Source organism: Moschus berezovskii, chromosome 7 (assembly GCF_049115385.1).
Source record: "Moschus berezovskii isolate FMDL1 chromosome 7, NW_MosBer_1.0, whole genome shotgun sequence".
NCBI lineage: Eukaryota > Metazoa > Chordata > Mammalia > Artiodactyla > Moschidae > Moschus > Moschus berezovskii.
In genome coordinates, this window is record NC_142466.1 from 113758260 (window position 1) to 113778852 (window position 20593).

The 20593-nt window shown below is 48.7% G+C and overlaps 1 protein-coding gene across 1 annotated transcript in view; it reads right to left on the bottom strand.

The window, feature by feature from the left end:
- The window catches only part of ASTN2 (astrotactin 2), a 1049203-nt gene that overhangs the window by 815614 nt on the left and 212996 nt on the right, over positions 1 to 20593 (bottom strand). Inside the window, exon 3 of the mRNA XM_055427750.2 lies at positions 9318 to 9702. Coding sequence (XP_055283725.2) covers positions 9318 to 9702 — 385 coding nt within the window. The remainder of the gene's footprint in view (positions 1 to 9317; positions 9703 to 20593) is intronic.

Consider the following 20593-nt stretch of genomic DNA (forward strand, 5'->3'; position numbering starts at 1 on the left):
AGGAAATAACCCTGAATATTCACTGGAAGGACTGATGCTGAAGCTGAAGCACCAATACTCTGGCCGCCTGATGCAAAGAGCTGACTCATTGGAAAAGACCCTGATGCTGGGAAAGATTGAAGGCAGGAAGAGAGGGGGCAACAGAGGATGAGATGGTTGGATGGCATCACCGACTCCATGAACATAAGCTTGAGATACGGTGAAGAACAGGGAAGCCTGGTGCGCTGCAGCTCATAGGGTGGAAGAGTCGCACATGACTTAGCAACAACAACAACAAATGTGCCATTCATTCTGCTACGCACAGAACAATGCAAATAGATCTGGACCATGATCTCACAGAATCCTGAGTCTAATCAGAGAAGCAAAATATTGAATAAATTAATCCAAAAGTACCATTACAGAAAACAAAAGAGGTCAACTCGTAGGGAAAAGAGATTTGTCTGAAGAAGTAGGATTTAAGCTGAGACCAGAATGATGAGAAGGAGTCACCCATGACAGATTAGGGGAGGAAAGGGAGGAATTGTTTTTTGCAGACGAGAACAGTAACAGCATATGCAAATGGTCTGTGGTGGGAGAAGCTTAGCAAGTTGCAGAACAGAGAGGAGGCCATGGTGGCTGAGCACAGAGGGGGAGGATCAAGAGCAGTGGGAACTCCGCAAAACTTTAAGCATGAACCTGCCACGGCCAGAAGGATCATAACGGAGTGAATGCTGCGTGTGCAAGTGGAGGATGGGCATGCAAGCAGGAAGGTATGTGAGGACCAGGTGTTTTAAAGACATCAGGAAGACGGATGTGGCCTGAAGAGGGGATGGATGAGCAGAGGTGAAGATGAGGAAGCTGGGAACAGACTACCGTCTCTGAGTTAAGAAAGCTGAACACCCAGGTAAGGCAGCGAGTAGGGTGCTGACTAGGAAAGAGCTCTGAAATTTTAGAACGTGCCACCCAAGATTGACATTTACATGGCATTCACAGGGGATGTCAGAAGAGTTAATAAACAGCTCCTCAGTTCCCTGTCACCCTAGAGTGCTTTATTGACACCAAACATGAGTTCTCTACACCCTTGGGGACCATTCAAAACATTCCAAAAAACTGTGATCTCCCTGTTGCAAAATCCCTTCTGCCGATTCAGAAGCTCAGAATCACTGTGCAGCAGCGTCCTGCCTTGGAGAACAGATGCTAGTTACCTACTTTTCCTCCCGAATCTGAGAGTGAAGCTAACTCATGGGCTCTAGACTTCAGCTACATCCCTGGTACAGCAGGAGCTTGGCACCTTCCCAAAGATCATATAATTCAGTGTGAGGTCCTGTGTTCGCATCTCGGCCCGGCCCCTTACCATGATAGCTCATGTGCCAGAGTTTTGACCTGGCTCAGCCTCTTTCCCCTGTGTGACTCTGGACATATTTAACCCTACTCAGCTTCAGTCTCCTGCTCTGTAAGGTGGGGCAATATCACTGCATAACTCTTAGGGCTGTTGAGACGTGTAAATGATATAATTCCTAGAAAGTTCCCAGATAGTGGTTATCACAAGAGGAGGTTAGCTGTCATCTTCGGCAGCGGCAGCGGTGGCACTGGCTTCCTATTCAACTCTTTCATCTATCTTTCCCTTGGGGTTCATTGCAAATAGCTCAATGAGATAATGTATAAGACAGCAGCTGGACTCCTATAGGGACTCAAGAAAGTCCCGCCTACTCCATTCTCTCAACAAGGGTCCCATTTACCCTGAAACATTCTGATCTGTAATTCTGAGCAACAGTAAGTTTTAGCCTACTGGTCCATGTCAGAGAGACTGTGACCCCTCCCCATACATCAAATATGGACCACTGCTTGTATTTGATGCCATTTCTTGTTTTTCTTTCCCTACCTTAGGTCCTGAACCGAAGTGGGATGGCAAAGCCAAGCCCTTATTTGGCATCACTTCACCTAAGAATCATTGCTCGGGTAACCATGAAGACTGACTTCTTCTGATAAAGAAAAGAATTTGGACCAATCAGAAAAGAAAGTCAAAAGCGAAAATTTCTTATTTAAGCCCAGAAAGGTCCATGAATAATATACGAATTGTCAAGGTGATGGGGCAGTGGGTGGTTTGTGCAGATTTGTATACAAGATGTACAGGCCCCCTCGAGAGTACAAAACAAACTCTAAAGTGAATACTTGTGGTGGTACTTCCCCAAATTGTAAATGTGTAATCTATAAGTGTGTAATGTACACCCTTTAATACAGAGATTCTGCTTTTAAGCATCTGTTTTATGGAAATAGCCTTAAATTTTGAAAAATGCGTATGTTTGTGTGGTGTGTGTGTGTGCAGGCATGCATACTGACTCACTGTGAGAGCAGCAAATTGAGGTAATGGTCAGCAAAAATCGAAAGTAGAGCAAATGCTGGTGTGATGGGTGTGCTCCAATCCTGGAATCTTACAGAGTTTTCCAAAAGAAGACAGGTGTGCAGGGTTGACACGGAAAGACGCTTTTCATACATTGTTTGGTAAACTATGAAACTGCTGCAAAATGATATGTATGGCTGAGATAGCCCTATTACTGTCTATCTGGGTGCAAAATGCATATATCTTATCTATACCATATACATAAAGCACATACATTCCATATGTAGTTATGCTGGAAAATATGCTGCTGCTGCTGCTAAGTCACTTCAGTCGTGTCCAACTCTGTGTGACCCCATAGACGGAAGCCCACCAGGCTCCCCTGTCCCTGGGATTCTCCAGGCAAGAACACTGGAGTGGGTTGCCATTTCCTTTTCCAATGTGTGAAAGTGAAAAGTGAAAGTGAAGTCGCTCAGTCGTGTCCGACCCTTAGCGACCCCATGGACTGCAGCCTACCAGGCTCCTCCATCCATGGGATTTTCTAGGCAAGAGTACTGGAGTGGCTTGCCATTGCCTTCTCCAGGAAAATATGCTAGAAGATTATAAATCACACTATTTTCAAAGAATAGCCATTGGGTCCCATTAGTAGGATGGGGTAGTGAGACAACGGAAGGGTTTTTTATTCTTGTTTTATGCAACTCAGACTTCTTCCTTCCTCCCTCCCTGCCTTCTTTCTTTTCTCCCTCCCTTTCCTTCTCTCACTCCTTCCCTCCACCCACCTCCTTCTATTACAAACAGTACGCATTTCTTTACCGATAATAAAACAAAATTAAGAAAACCCACTATCCATTCAGCCATCCCCTACCCTGTCCCTTGATAAAGTGATAAATCTGCTATTTTAATTTCCTTGAGCTTCCATGCATAATATTCAGGAAAGGGAAACATAAATTTAAGCACGGATAAGGAGAATTGGAATTAAAATGCATCAAGTTTCCGTTATGGACCCAACGCAATGCTGAGTAGTCACATATTCACATGATTAAATTCCCAGCAACTGGCTAAGGTGATATCAAGGGTGATGCTGGCAATACCTAAGAATGTCTAAAGTACAGGCATTAACCAGCAAGATGAGCTGCCAGCCATAATCCTGGAGTAGCAGTCTAAAGTCGACCTGTTCCTGGATGGCATGGACTTCAGCAGGGTCCTTGGTGGGGGTGTGATGGCCAGGCAACGGGAGGGCATGGGGTTGGGGCATTCAAGCTTCTTAATGACTGGCATAGAAGAATTTCAGGGCTTAACAAAGGGTATGTCCACATGGGTATGTATTGGCTGAAAGTCAGTCCGCTCAGTATGGTGCTCTTGGGGTATCGGAATCCAGGCTTTGTCTCTTGATAAAGAAAGTTTCTCCCTCTGCCTCCAGGTTATCCCCCTATTACCTGAAGGTCCAAGCTGCAAATAACAGGGGGTGCTCAAGTATGATGAAGTAGTTTGAATCTACAGACAAATTTTAAGTGTGAGAGGTGTAGGTGGGGCTAGCCCTTGGCAATATAATTTCATCCTCTTTGGGGATGACTTTTATAGGACTTGCCCAGCTTCTGATACCTGTCTGCTCTGGACAAAATACTTAGCTGTTCCGTCCCTGGGATTCTCTAGGCAAGAACGCTAGAGTGGGTTGCCATTTCCTTCTCCAGTGCGTGAAAGTAAAGAGTGAAAGTGAAGTCGCTCAGTCATGTCCGACTTTCAGTGACCCCATGGACTGTAGCCCACCAGGCTCCTCCGTCCGTGGGATTTTCCAGGCAAGAGGACTGGAGTGGGCTGCCATGGCCTTCTCCTATAGTTGTTCCCAGCTATAAAGAAAGAATCTAATGAGTCTCTCCAAGGACCACTCAAGGCAGGAGGAAGCATATTCAGCCTGAGCTGCTGCTGCTGTATGTTCCACAATCTGCCAGCAGAACTGTCCCTCTTCTGTCCAGGCAACGAGGTCCCAGGAGCTCAAAGGCCACAGCATGGCAACCACAACCCCTAGCCACCACCTTCCCCTGGACAGGGTGACCAGTATCCTGCCTGGACTCAGGAAAAATGCGTCTCCTACTTTCTTCTTGCCCACGCATCTTCCTTCCCCACCCTTATCAGATCTATGGGCAGCTGGGTAGAGTATTAAATGAAGTGCTTGGTTTTAGTCCAGACTGTGCTTCGTTTTAAAGCAAATTCAGAGGAATAACGTGGTCAGATAAAAATGGGTGAGATGGAGGCGTGGGTTTGCAGGTGGCGAAGAGGCTCGCCAGGACCACACCACCGGTGCAGACAAGAGCAGGCCCCGAGTCCACCTGCGCACTCCCACCCCGCCAGGCTGCCTTGCAAGCACTGGGTCTTATTTCTCAAACATCCACCACTCCTTCTCTTTAGATTTCTCTTGTGTGCATCTCATCTGAAGTTGCTTTCAGAAAATAAGCGTCTGGTTTTGCTATCGTTCACACAGAGCTCTGCTTGAAAGCAAGCACAAGGGACGAAGTTGTCTCTAAGACGTGTTGCAGTGCAAAGCTGAGGGTGTGCAGACTCTACAGGACCCGATGAGGAGAGATCAGAGCACCTCCCCTCTCTCAGGAGTGAGTCTCCTGTGTCCTCTGGACCCAGCATGACTTAGTCCCCTGTGCAGTCTCTGTCATTCAAGAATCAGGAAGCCATGCTTTGCGCACATGAATAACTGACATGTCCAACTGAAAGGGCAAGCCTGGGGATTCTCTTTAAGGAACACAAGACCTGAAAGCCCCAGCCCGGTGAAGTGGGCTCTCACCAGGATGCCACGCGGGCCATTCTGAGCGTGACAGCTGTCGATAGCTGTCATCGATAGGGGTGCTCTTTGGCCAAGAGGCTGGGGCTTTTACCTGGACACTGCCACGCCCCGGGGGAGACCCAGGACGGTTCAAGCTTCCATTTCTCAGGAGGCTTACTGTAATTTCTTTTTCAAAAAAGTTTTACACTGTTTTGTTTCCCCCCACCACAACACAAATCAGCAATAATTACACGTATGTCCCCTTCCTTTTGAGCCTGACTTTGCCCCATCCCACCCCTCTAGTTCATCACAGAGCACCAGCCTGGGCTCCCTGTGTTACACAGCAACTTCTCACCAGCTACTCGTCTCATGCAAGATATATACACAGACAGAGGATGAGGATGAGATGGCTGGCATCACCGACTCGACGGACATGAGTCTGAGCAAGCGCAGGGAGCTGGTGATGGACGGGGAAGCCTGGCGTGCTGCAGTCCACGGGGCCGCAGAGTCAGACACGACTGCGTGACCTGATCTGTCGACCTGTTTTCTCTGTCTGTCCCACGCTCTCCCTCCTCCGCTGTGTCCAGAAGTCCACTCTCTCCCTCTGCGCCTCCATTCCTTCCCTGCAGAGAGGCTCATCGATACCCTCTCTCTAGATTTCTCACGCTTCCGTACACTCTCCTTGTTCTCCTCTTTCTGACTCACTCCACGCTGCAGAGCAGACTCGAGGTCCACCCCCACCAGCGGCTGCTCTCTGCTGGGTTCTGGTCATCACTGCTCATGGCCTCGGTCAACATGTTGGTTTCTAGAGTCCCCAGATTTGAGGACAGTGAGATAACTCGAGGCCTGGGACTGAGAACTTGGGGATTTATTCGATTGACCGAATCATTCAGCCAACAGGCATTTTCAGAGCATTCATTAGGCATTAGTTACTGTGCTGGACACTAGTGAAACTGCCCTTGCTTTCAGAAGTCCTGGGGCTGGGTTGTCCACCATGATGACTAGAGTCAATAGTACTCTAATGTATATTCGAAAGTTGCTAAGAGAGTCAAGCTCTCATCACAAGAAAAATACTGTCACGCTGTGAGGCCATGGATATCAACTAGACATTGTGGTGATCATTTCTCAATACAGACAAATACTGAATCATTGTACACCTGGAATTAATGCAAGATTGCATGTTAATTATACCTCAATAAAAAAAAGAAATAAATTAAAAAAAAAAAAGTCTGCACATCCAGAGTAGGAGACGGAAAGAGAAACTGATTCTTATTGAAGAGCAGTAAGTGATAAGCTCAAGGTAATCACAACCCACTTCAGGGACAGAGGGAGGCTGTAGACCTCTCCTCTCGGCCAGGCTGGGGAAGACTGTAGTGTGAAAAAGAAACCCCACTCTAGGGAAACTTCTTCAGGGTTTGCAGTGCATTTATTATTTGAGCCCCACACAAAAACTATGACGGGCAGAAGAAGTTAGTCACTCAGCTGTGTCCATCATTTTGCGACCCCATGGATTGTAGCCCACTAGGCTCCTCTATCCACGGAATTCTCCAGGCAAGAATACTGGAGTGGGTAGCCATTCCCTTCTTCAGGGATCCTCCTGTCCCAGGGATCAAACCCCAGTCTCCTGAATTACAGGCAGATTGTTTACCATCTGAGCTACCAGGGAAGCCCATGAGATGGGCAAACTGGTTGCTAATTCACCCATTTTCCATATAAACACAATAGGGCTTAATAAATTAGGCTGCAAAAGTCCACATCTAGGAAAATGGGATGATGCTTTCTGTCATATCCAAGTGACTTTCTATTTTAGACAAGAGAAGCAGGATGCTCTGACCTGATAGCATGGCTCCTGAATAACCTCACTCTCTAGGGCCATCCTTCTTGTCTGACATTCACTGGACATTTTTTACACGAGAGACACTGTGCTAGGCAGTGGTGTGAAGAATGAAACCAATGTAGACTATTCTTGTTCTAAGATGAAAAGTCACATGAAAAAACGATAAATAATGTTTGAGAAAGTGAAGAATTGAGGAGACTGTCAGTAAACCAACAGTTCAAAGACAGAAGAGATCACGGCGGAGAGGGGAAATGATGTGGACATTCCAGGGCACTGAGCAAACAATGGTGGCTGGCACTTAGCAGGAGACAGGCAGGGAACAGGGAGCTGGATTAGGGAGAGTCTAACCATGAAATTAAAAGACGCTTACTCCTTGGAAGGAAAGTTATGACCAGCCTAGATTGCATATTAAAAAGCAGAGACATTACTTTGCCAACAAAGGTCCGTCTAGTCAAGCCTATGGTTTTTCCCGTGGTCATGTATGGATGTGAGAGTTGGACTGTGAAGAAAGCTGATCGCTGAAGAATTGATGCTTTTGAACTGTGGTGCTGGAGAAGACTCTTGAGAGTCCCTTGGACTGCAAGGAAATCCAACCAGTCCATTCTAAAAGAGATCAATCCTGGGTGTTCATTGGAGGGACTGATGCTAAAGCTGAAACTGCAATACTTTGGCCACCTCATGCGACGAGTTGACTCTCTGGAAAAGACTGTGATGCTGGGAGGGATTGGGGGCAGGAAGAGAAAGGGATGACAGAGAATGAGATGGCTGGATGGCATCACCGACTCAATGGACATGCGTTTGAGTGAACTCCGGGAGTTGGTGATGGACAGGGAGGCCTGGCGTGCTGTGGTTCATGGGGTCGCAAAGAGTCGGACACGACTAAGCGACTGAACTGAACTGAACTAGCGAAGACCAAGGGCCTGAGGTCTACAGGTACGGCTCTCAGGGATTCAACATGTACCATATCCTAGGCCTTGTGTTAGATACTTGGTACACACTGATTTTTATATTTAATCCTTCCAAAAATCCTTCAATGGGGAATCTGAGACTTGGAGGATTGAATTCCCATTTTTCTAGGTCACCCAGAAAACAAAGGAGACAAGATTTGAACTCAGGTCCAAAACTGCCCTCTTACTTACTGTATCACTCTTCTCCCTCCCTAGGTTTCTAAGCTTGACAAAAATGTCTCCTTTTTAAGAAATTCCTAAAGTTTCTATTTTTCCACTGAGCATCGTGGAAAGATGGATCTGAGAGGAAGGACCTTGAGTGCAGGAGGAAAGAATGTTAAGTTCACAGCTCAGGACTGGTCCGAGCAGTGATGATGATTTCTCTTGGCTCACAAACAGGAGTAGTTCTAACACTAGGGCCTTTGGGCCAAACCTTGAACATATCACCATTACCAGGGTCATAAAAACAATATGGGGGGGAAAAGGCAAAACAGTGATTCTACAGTATTTACCTAAAGGAGAAATAGCCAAGTCTCATCTATAAACAACCTGGAGGCACAGACACTGAAAAAGACAAATACAAGCACATCCTGTGCTCGGGTCCAAACAATCAACTGTCTTCCGGCAGAACGAAGAGAATGGGTCTCTGCAGCAGCACATGAAAAAGAGTGAGAGGTCTTAGTCATCAAAGAGCCAACCACAAGTCAGCAACAGCTGCAAAAATCAAATGTGAGCTCAGCCTGCATGAACAGAAGCACCACACCTGGCGAAGAGGAGGTGAAAATTGCATTTTGCTCAACACAGGCGCATCCCCACCTTGAGGAAGAGAGCGTCACTTCTGGTGTTACACTCCGAGACAAGAAAAATTACAATCTCCATCTAGAGGACAGTCACCAGAATGGTGAAATGTCTGAAAATATGTCACATCAGAGTGGCTGAAGAAACGGGGATTATTTGTTGATATTGATTTCTAAAAGTTACCAGGTGCCGTTTTTCTCCCCGTTGTCATATTTCCCAAGAGCTGTCTTGGAGAAGGAAATTTCAGATTCAGTTTCTGATACGGAGAGAAACAGACTGCAACTCAGTCTAAGGAAAAACCTTCCAACAGTAGGGTCTGGGAGTGAGATGAGCTCTCTCCTGAGTAGTGAGAAGGCCATCCAGGGAGGCAATCAAGAAACACTAAAAGATGCTGGACTACATAACTTCTGACCCTCCTAAAAACTTTATTTCCAAGAATACGGACAGTCTTCCCCCTCCCCCATCACCACCACCAAAGAATCAGGAGGAGGTGAAGTTTGAAAACTCAACAGAAGTTGGCCATAAATAAAAAATGGCTTATCCCAGAAAACACTTCCTGTGTTCCCTGACCACCCAGCTCCTGCGTCTCTCCCCAGCTCCCTAAAACGCCCCCCGGGAAGGTGGGATGCAGCAAGGCAGACTCACCTTTCTTCTCGAAGTCACCCTTCTCTTCCACCGGTCGGCCCAGGCTGTCCAGGCTGTGGGTCACCTGGCTGCCGAACTCGTCCTCCCGGGAGGCGTGGTTGGCCCGCCGGGGCAGGTCCTCCTCCTCCTCGAAGTCGTAGTCGTCCAGGATGGGCGTCTCGCGGATGGGCACGCCGATGACCGAGCTGTGCGCCTGCCGCCGGGAGGAGCGGAAGCTGTCCCGGGCCGGCGGGCCCAGCAGCACCGACGGGATGTAGTGAATCTCGTGCGTGGCTTCCGTGCTGGCGCTCTTCTGCGGGATGCGGCGCCGCTTCTGCCAGCGCCGCTGGGCGAACAGCGCCACCGTGAACACCAGCAGCAGCAACAGCAGGGCAATGAGGCCACCCTGGAGCGGGAGGGAAGAAGGACACGCAAGTGGGCCGCTGTTCTTGGGCTGGAGTGCCGGAGAGGGGCCGCTGTCCGGCACACGCAGCCCTCGATCCCTGGGTGTGGCTCTCGGAGCCTCCAGAGCCCGCGGAGTGACACCGTTTCCAAACCTGGCTTTCTCTCCCACAAGCTGTGTGACCTTGGAGAAGCTGCTTCACCTCTCTGAGCCTTGCTTTTCACTTGTATAATGGTTAGCAAGAACCCCTGCCCTTCCTTCTTCAGAAGTCCCCACGAGGAACAAATGAGCTGGGTGCTGGGCATGTCAGAGAGATGCACGCTGCTAAATACTAGGGTGGTGGCTTCACATCTGGAGTGTCTGAGTCCCAACTCTGCCTCTCACCAGCTGAGTGACCCCAGGACATTTGAGCACACCCTCTCAGCCTTGCTTCCTCCTCTCTAGAAAGAATCCACGGAGGCGTCAAGGGACAGCAGTCTTTCTTCCATCCTGCTGGGAATATACACAGTCAAAGAATTTCTGTATCATGGCTATTTTTCGTATCAGAAACACCAGCCTTTTTAATGTTGATTCCCCACAGGGGGACTGGGACAAAGTAGGCCTTCACAAATATTTGTTGAATGAATGAACGAACAATGCGCTCTTCTCGGGCTCCTTTCATCAGGAGTTTAAGGCACACTGCAGTTTATTTTTCTCTAATACATCCAACTGGTAAACATTTGGTTGAGTCTGCATACCATACATTAAACTGAAATAGGTAAAGTGTTTACGAATGAATCGTACATGATTCATGAGACTCATGAGGTACTCTGCTTCATGAACTCCTCCAGGGCAGGGGTGTTTCTAAGGCCCCTCTGTGTTCCCCACAGCACCTGTCAAAGGCCGAGGTGGAGGATCTGTATTTTCCTCGCCTGCCTTCTGTCACTCTGGGCCAGAAGCATCTCCATGGAGCAGGGCTAGCCCCTCCGATAGCTGTTCCTCTTCTTTATATACTGTGCTTTCTGCCCGGGAGACTCCACGCCACTATGTGGAGTCCCTGCTGTGTAACCCCAGGAGTTGGGGAGGACCATGCCTGTGGTTAGGAGGAGAGGGGTGAAGAAATCAAGAGACTCTGAAGCTCAGATGCTAAGTAGCAGAGCAAGCTCTGCGCCTCAGTGTGTGTGTGTGTGTGTGTGTGTGTGTGTGTGTGTGTGTGTGTGTGTGTGTGTGTGTGTGTGTGTGTGTGCGCGTGTGTGTGTGTGTGTGTGTGTGTGTGTGTGTGCGCGCGTGTGTGTGTGTGTGTGTGTGTGTGTGCCTGTGTGTGTGTGTGCCTGTGTGTGTGTGTGTGTGTGTGCCTGTGTGTGTGTGTGCCTGTGTGTGTGTGTGTGTGTGTGCCTGTGTGTGTGTGTGCCTGTGTGTGGCTTTTTAGCTTTAAAACCTGTATTCTTTCGACCACACCCATTGGCTGATTGTTCTGCCTTGACTCATTAAAGGCAAGGGCAATTTCTGAAAACCACTTGTATAACACCTAGCAAAGATGACAGATGTTAACTAACCCTAAACAGATTATCTTGGTGGGGAGATGACTGCTGTTAAAGATACTTGTTTAGGCTAAGAAGAACATCATTTACTAAAATGATTCGGCCGACCTGTTGACTAAAAATTATGATTCTTTTTTTCAAGTCCTTCAGCTCTCTAAGCTAGAATTCATCACCTCTGTGGCGAGTAGGTGGCCAGGGCTGCAGGCATGGCTGACAGCCCTGTTTTGACTCTGGCAATGAGTTACTCTGGGATCCCCAGGAAGGTTTTTCTGGATGTCAGAACTCAGAAGTAAATATACAAACCGAACAAAGCTATAAGTATATGTATTTATGTGTGTGGGTGGGTGCAATCTGTCAAGTGTACATAAAATGTGTATGTGTAGCACCACTGGAGCCCTAAAAAATAAGAACACACCCCCTTTTCCTCTACAGAACATATAATAGAGGCTGCTCTAGGTCTGGAAGTCATGTGTGACGTGGTATTGTCGGTTTTTTTGCATCAGAGATAAGAAAGGCAAGAGACGGAGGGTGGAATGTGGAGGGAAGGGATGGTAAGAAAGACGCATGAAGAGAAAAAGGAGGCAAGAAGAACCCTGTCACCTCATACAAAAAAACAGAAGACCCTCCCCCTTACAATTTTTAATGTTATTTAATCTTCAAGTCAGTCCTCTGTGATAAGGGATTATAGGTTCCGTTCCATAAATGAAATGAGGAAAAGGTGGTTCAGAGAGGTTAAGTAACTTGCCTAAAGTCACCCAGGCTTTGATCCTAGGTCCAGCTGGGAATAAAAGGCCAAAATGTGGTGAAGTAGGAATGTGAACCCCACTCCTCACTGCATGGCCAGTGGCTACTGCATGGTGATTCTGCAGCCCAAAGGGAAGGAAAGGAAAAGTGAAAAAGGCGGTGAGGGTGCACAAAGAAAGGGAACCCCAGGAAGGGAAGGGAAGAGAATGCTCCAAATCCAGATTCAGCGGGCACATCTCAGGGCAGCCTCTGCAGTGAAGACTTTAATTTTGCTCCATGATGGCCTGATTCATCCCTTCTCATCTTGGGATGTTTCGTTCTCTGTAACCCTCCCTGCAGACCTTCCCTGCTCCCAGAGCCCTTCATCCCCAGGGCCCACTTCTGCCCACTCCAGTTATGAGTGTGCAGCCCTGTTCTCAGACCCAGAACCAAAACAGACCTGGGAAAGATGAGGCTTAACCGACCTATCCACAGGCAATTACCATATCACATCATATTGGCTTTCTTCCCCCATCAAATCCCAACAACCCTCCCAGGTCACCCATGCAGTGCTGGATCAGCTCATAAAGCACCTCAGGAAACTCCCGTATCGTGCACGGAGGCCAAGAGCTGACCTCAGGGTGACACAGTTTTAGTCCAACTTTAGTCCTCTAAGTTCTCCTACTTAGAGGCTGCGTGACCTTAACTAGGTCACTACCACTCAGAGCCTCGGTTTCCTCATGGGTTATATGAAGGCAGTACTCAGTGCACTTCAGTGGATCACTGTGAGGCTAAGTGAGATGCCCATAGAGTATTTAGTGTTGACTGTGTGGATCACAATAAACTGTGGAAAATTCTGAAAGAGATGGGAATACCAGACCACCTGACCTGCCTCTTGAGAAACCTGTATGCAGCTCAGGAAGCAACAGTCAGAACTGTACATGGAACAACAGACTGGTTCCAAATAGGAAAAGGAGTACGTCAAGGCTGTATATTGTCACCATGCTTATTTAACTTATATGCAGAGTACATCATGAGGAACGCTGGGCTGGAAGAAGCACAAGCTGGAATCAAGATTGCGGGGAGAAATATCAATAACCTCAGATATGCAGATGACATCACCCTTATGGCAGAAAGTGAAGAGGAACTCAAAAGCCTCTTGATGAAAATGAAAGAGGAGAGTGAAAAGGTTGGCTTGAAGCTCAACATTCAGAAAACTAAGATCATGGCATCTGGTCCCATCACTTCATGGGAAACAGATAGGGAAACAGTGGAAACAGTGTCAGACTTTATTTTTTGGGCTCCAAAATCACTGTGGATGCTGATTACAGCCGTGAAATTAAAAGACGCTTACTCCTTGGAAGGAAAGGGATGACCAACCTAGATAGCATATTAAAAAGCAGAGACATTACTTTGACAACAAAGGTCCATCTAGTCAAGGCTATGGTTTTTCCAGTAGTTATGTATCAATGTGAGAGCTGGACTGTGAAGAAAGCTGAGCGCCAAAGAATTGATGCTTTTGAATTTGAACTGTGGTGTTGGAGAAGACTCTTGAGAATCCCTTGGACTGCAAGGAGATCCAGCCAGTCCATTCTAAAGGAGATCAATCCTGGGTGTTCATTGGAAGGACTGATGCTAAAGCTGAAACTCCAATACTTTGGCCACCTCATGCGACGAGTTGACTCTCTGGAAAAGACTGTGATGCTGGGAGGGATTGGGGGCAGGAGGAGAAAGGGATGACAGAGAATGAGATGGCTGGATGGCATCACTGACTCGATGGACATGAGTTTGAGTGAGCCCCGGGAGTTGGTGATAGACAGGGAGGCCTGGCGTGCTGTGTGATTCATGGGGTCACAAAGAGTTGGACATGACTGAGCGACTGAACTGAACTGGGACACATGTAAGAATGATTGACCTTTTGCCCCTGATGGCTTCCTGGGTGACCCAGACAGTAAAGAATCTGCCTGCAATGTGGGAGACTCAGGTTTGATCCCTAGGTGGGAAGATCCCCTGAAGAAGAGAATGGCTATCCACTCCAGTATTCTTGCCTGGAGAATTCCACAGGGAGAGGAGCCTGACGAGCCTGTGGCTGATGGGGCCACAAAGAGTCACACACAACTGAACAAGTAACACACGATATTACCTCTGCACCCGGATGCTCATTCTGCAAAACTTGTCTTGGATTCCCAAACCGTTCTCAAGCTAGACCAAACACTTCAGTGAAAGTGAAAAGTGAAACTGAAATTGCTCAGTCATGTCTGACTCTTTGCGATCCTCATGGACTGTAAACTACCAGGCTCCTCTGTCCATGGGATTTTCCAGGCAAGAATACTGGAGTGGGATGCCCTTTCCTTCTCTAGGGGATATTCCCGATCCAGGGATCGGACCCAGGTCTCCCGTGTTACAGGCAGATGCTTTACCATCTGAGCCACCAGAGAAGCTGAACACTTCACTATGCTCTGTCATTTACTTTTATCCCTGTGCGTGTTAGGTATCCCTGTCCTATGTTATGTCAGGAAAGAGGCCCAAAGACAGGAGGCTGTTGACGCAGGTAGTGTGGCTGAACTTCATCATGGATTCACAGCTCTGCTTGGGGTGGGAAGGGCCAGGCGCTCAAGGTGTAAACAGCCTCACTTCTGCTTCCTCAACTTAGCTGGGCAACTTCAGACACAGATTTCTCAGCACAGAGAATCCCCAGGAGGAGGCAGCAGAGGGAGACCGCCCCCTGCCACCTCCCTCACTCCACTTTGATGGAAGCTGAGCTTGGGACCTTTAGCTTCATGATCTGCTGACTCATTTGATGTGACCCCAAGCCAGTGGCTCCAACCCTCTTACTGGGGTGCAGGCTCCCTGCCCCTCACTCCCCAGCCTGTCCTGACCTTTGCTCCCACCAGCTAAGCTCTCAGCTAATCCAATGGCCATATGGCTTCCGTTATAGATCAGGATTTCACTGTGGAAACTTGGGCCAAAGAGAATTGCAAGGATCAAGGGCTCACAGTGCCACTGACCTGCTGAAACAGACACCGCCCCCCCCCCCGGCTGGGCTCCTAAAGGGCTCTGGGGGTCTCACCCAAGACACAGTAGCAGCTCAGATGACGTTTCTAGCACCACTGACCAGCCCTACTTTCCTAGACCCTAAAGGAGTGGTGGGTTAGGCTCAGAGCATGCAGGAAAAGGTTCTGAATTTAAGTTCACTTATGTGATCTTGAATTTCCTTGTTCACTCACTGTGTGATCTCGAATTTCCTCGATGCCCTCCAGGCCCTCAGTTCACTCATCTGTAAAATGGACTTGGTACTACTCGTAATAGTATAGCACAGAGTTAGAGCCAAAGGCTGGGGATCAGAAAGACTTCTTTATAATCTTATGCTATCACATAAAAACTGGGCGATCTTGGACAAAGGGCTGAATCTCTCTGAATCACAATTTTCTCATTCACAAAACTGTGTAAAAAGTGTCCTTATCCAGGGAGGTTAGATGTGAGTTCACGGATGTGAAGTGTAGTGCTCAGAGCCTGGCACATGGAAACCCACAACACTCATTCATGGCAGCCACAAGGTTGTCGCGTAAATGAAATCTGGACAGTGCTGTGACGGCCCTTGCAAACTGAAGGTACTGTGCAAAAGTAAAGGCCTGCAAGAGAAGCACGTGGCCACCTCTGTCCCAGGGGGACATCCCGCCCAAGGAGCTCAGGAGAGTAACTCAGGGTCAGGGAGAAACCACGACCTGCATCCACTAGCACAGGCCCAGGCCGCTGCGCCGCTGCACTCCTGAGGGCCCGGACCCCCACTTCCCAGAGGTCTTCCTTCATGGCAAGCAAACAAAAGCAGGAGCTATCGCTGGAAAGTGGAGCAGGGCCAGAGTGTCCAGCCACCGAGTCTGCCCGCCAAGAGCAAACACAGACCCCAGCATTGGAGAAAACGCTGCAGGGCAAGCAGGGAGCACAGGAGGGAGAGGAGGATGCGAGGAGAAGGCTGTGAATTTTTAGAAAGCAAGTTAAGGAGAATCCAAAGCTCAAGGGGGTGGCCAGCTGAGGTCCTATTGCCTCAGGGACAACCTGATGCCAAATCCGACTTGGACTATGTTCCCTCTAGGGCAGCCCGAGACCAACAAGATCGGAGAAGCAGCAGCAAGTTCCAGAAATAAAAGTCCCAGTCTGTTGGTTAGGGGTCAGTTTCTGCAAGACTGCAAAAAGCACAAACCTTGGGTGATGACTTTTACCTTCTTCTTATGGGGCTGAAAATTTCACTAAACTGCCAGGCAGGAAGTGGGAAAGAGAGGGGAGAAGGAGTGTGTGTTCCCATTTGTTCTGGAACATTCCCTACCAGAAGCCTCTCCAGAGCAGGATCTGCCCACTTCTCTTCTGTTACCGACACTGGGTCTCAGATCTCTCAGTGGAGCCAGGCATGGGTGAGGGTGGGGATGTCAAGGGCAAACTGACATGATGGGGTAACCAGGTATCGCTGGGGCATTCAGGCCAGTGTGGGGGGTCCCCGTCCCTGCTTGCCCTTGGCCATGACAAGCTGACTAAGACAGTCTACCTCCTTGGGCTACAACAGGCTCACTGACAAAATGTGCTGGCTGGTCCCAATGTGAAAGGTTAAGTAAGGCTAAGGATGAAACAAGGCAATAAAAGATTAGGATAAAAGGTCTGGCTCCACCGATAAACAGCAGCCTCGGTCCTTCAGTTTCCCTAGTCCTCCGTCCCAGATCCAATCCTTTCATACCTTGAAGCCCTTTCCTGACTCTGCTCCATCCCATTCTCAGCATAATCCCCAGCCTGGCATCCAAGTCCTTTCGTGTCTAGGTCTCTGCTCCCTTCTCAAGCCTCCCCTATCCCCACATCCAGTCCAGGAGCTGCACTGCACGGTGAGTGTCCCTGGAGCCTCCCCTATCCCCACACCCAGTCCAGGAGCTGCACTGTATGGTGAGTGTCCCCTGAGCCTCCCCTATCCCCACACCCAGTCCAGGAGCTGCACTGTGCGGCGAGTGTCCTCTGAGCCTCCCCTAACCCCACGTCCCGTCCAGGAGCTGCACTGCACGGCGAGTGTCCCCTGAGACAGTGATGCTCTGAGAGCCTCCTCCAGGGCTTCTCCCTCAGCCCCGAGCTCTCAGTCGCTCCTTCCCGGCGGCGGCCCCCACCCAGAGCTGCAGAAAGCGATTCGACTTGGAAGTAGCGTCTTCGCATTTGTGACTAACTGAGACGAGGGCACACTGGACCGGGTGGGCCCGAAATCAAGGGCTGGTGTCCTCATCGGAAGGAAGGAGCAAGGACCTACTGAATAGCACAGGGGACTCTGCTCAACGTCATGCAGCAGCCTGGATGGGAAGGGAGTCTGGGAGAGAACGGATACACGTATCGGTCTGCCTGAGTCACTCTGCTGTGCACCCGAAACCCTCATCACGACATTGTTAACTGGCTCTACCCCAAAATGAAATAAAAAGCTTTAAAAAGGAAGGGAGGGACGGACGGACACACACACACACACAGCCACACACACACACACACACAGCCTCACAGGGATGCCTTTACGAGGAAACAACAACCAAAGACTGCTGGCAGCCATCGGAAGCTCCTAGGAGGCGCGGGACAGAGTCTCAGATTCTCCCTCAGACCCTCCAAAAGAGCAGACCCCACTGACATCTTCATCTGGGGCTTCAGGCCTCCTGGACCCCAAGAGAATACATTCCCATTGTTTTAAGAGCCTCCCCCCAAACCCAGCGTGTGGGGCTTAGCTGTGACAGCCTGGGAACCAGATACACTCATCTTCATCTGCTCATCTCGAGGCACCCGCCATCTCAGCTCGGCCATTACCTCCTCGGGGAGTGTCTTTGCCTCTGCAAGCTGGGATGAGGTTGCGCCCTCCTACTGCTCAAATCCCATGGCTGTCAGTTATCCAGCTCCACTGCTACAACCTAACAGTCTGGTTGACCATTTTCCCACTGGAGTTTCTAAGCTTTCATTTATCCAGCCTAAAATGTAGAGCTTGGCCCAGGGAGGTGCTTAATGAACACCCAGAAGCCTAAAATCTTGCCCTGACTTCGCCAGAGGAATGTAAATCTGGCAGCCCTGGCACCAGCTCTGACTTCAGCATCCAGAGGGCACCTTATCAGACCTGGTACGGACCATCCCTACAGCTTTGCCTTCATCCCAGTGCTCAAGCCTCCAGCTGGTTTGCTTACATACACGATATTAAACACCGAGATACACACAGAGGTGAAATATTCAAAGCACCCTCAAAACCGCCCCACTGAGACAGCCTTCTGAAAAGTCAAACTTAGAACTCCATAGAGCCTGGCCCCATTTTAATCTATTTTTCCTGTTAAAATATCCAGGCACGGGAGAAGGAGCCAGAGAAAGGAAAGAAAAGGATAATGTGAGAAATGCTTTATTTGACAATGTGTCATTTGGAAACTGATTATTTCTGTCTTCAGCCTTTTTAATATTCCCTCACAACGGCCAAGCCGCAAAAGGATTTGGTATTCTAAGACTGGATTTATAATACTCTGTTTGGCGGTGATAAGAACACGGGCCTTTAATCCTCGGAGCTGTGAACATGCATATTCTCCCAAGTAATGTCCTTCCCTTCGCGTCACTGGTGTCTGGTCCCAACGGCCAGCCCCAGCATGGCTGAGGCCTGATGACCCACTGGGGGCTCTCCCGGCCATTCGCTAAGTGACAGCTAATCAGCAAAGGGGCTGGGCCTTCAAGTTTACTGGGATGTCTTCTTCCAGGCTTCAGACTGTGCATAACCTGCAGGGATTATAAGAAACCAGTCCAAACCCTTAGTGCCACAGGTGAGGACACAGGCTCAGGGAGGGACGGTAACTTGCCCAGGATCACAGAACACCCTGCAATGGGCTTTGGAGGCAGAACATGCAGCCAGCACTCCCCAAAGCTGCTAAGAAACCATGACTCCTGATAGTTCGATCTCCAAAATAGCTTCTTTCTCCAAACTTTCTTTCTCTCCATCCTGTGCCCCCATCACGAGTGCCTTTCAGCATGTCTACGCACCCCGAACGACCTCCCAGGCCTTATTCCATCTCCCTCACTGTTCCCAACCCATCTTCTATCATAACTAAGGCACAGCTGGAAGCAAGGCCCCTCCCCACTGAGTAAGCTGGGAAGTCCTGCAGTTTGACAGTTCAAGCTCATCAACCACTTAAATCTCAAAATGTATGCCTCTGAGACACCCTTCTCAAAATGTGTGCTTCCCCCGTCAGAGCCCACCAACTCTACCGAGTGCCTACCGTAGGGCAGGCACCAAGCCAAGTATTCCACCCCTGGGAACTCACTGTTCCTATTCAATGCTCTGGGATTTCCTCTGCCTGAAAGGTTGTCCTCGTTGTTATTCTCACCTCCACATCTATAAGCCGACATACCAGGCAGGCTTCATGGCTACCTCCAATATACTCTCCGTGGTGAACCCCTCAGTGGTTTCCCCATCTGCAGCCTTAGCCAGAAGGAATTGCCTTACCTTCTGTATCCCCAGAATACTTTGTCTCAACCCTCACCTCAGGAACTCCAGCATTTTCTCGCTTGTATTAGAGCTTTAGCATTCCCTACCTAGTCTTAGAGTTACTGATGCTCAAGCTCCCCTACTGGTGAGATGATTATACCCATAGCACAGATGAAAAAGCAGAGGCTCAGGAGACAGACGTGCTTGAGAACACACAACAAGGTGGCAAATGTATGAGATAAGGCCTCCCAGCGGGGGCCATTCCCAGGAAAACTGCAGGCCCCCGCTCTCACAGACTGGGAATGGCCACTGGACCTTGAGGAGAATAAGATGATAACACAGGTCAGAACCATACTGCCAGAGGCCTGGTTAGTCTTTAGGCATTAAGGATCCGAGACTTACTGTTTTTTAAGCAACAGAGTGGTGAGATCACACTGTGTCGGGAGACTAGAACCTGGGAGACCAGTGAGTAAGCTATTCATAATCGTCTAGGACCTCAACTAGGGGGCAATTTTGCCCTGCAAGAGACATCTGGTAATGGACACATTTTTGGTTGTCACAACTGGGTAAAAAGTATGACTGACATTTAATGGTAGAGGCCGGGAAATCTGTCGGCATCCTACATGGATGCTTACAGGATGGCCAGGAACAACAGAGAATTGCCTCTTTCAATAATGTGCAGAGATGGAAGAAGGCCTGGCCTAAGGGAGAGATGATAAGACCTGAGATTAGGGCAGCTGAAGCGAGCAGTTAGCTAATGGGGTAGAAATAAGATACACCATGGGACGGAGAGACTTGGGGTTTGACTGGCAGGAAAGGGAGAGAGAGAAAGTGCAGCACTGACAGAGCGGTGTGGGTCCTGTCACTGCCTTAGCGACTAATCTATCTACGTGTTGACTTTTCCCTAGGCAAGCTCCCGGAAGGTTATGAAAGATCCCAGCACAAAATCAAGTGAAATAAGTTTACGCCAATGAACAATTAAGAGTGGATAAATGCGCAACCAAGATTTGCATATATATATTACACACCTGTATGCATGTATACATGTGTATAAAAATACATTATATATACATTATATACATGTACATATGTATTCATGTGTATAAAAATACATTGAGACCTATCTTTATGTATCTATAGTTGGCTATATTTATCTAGAGTTATCTCTTTGCCTCTAGACAGATATAGAGTG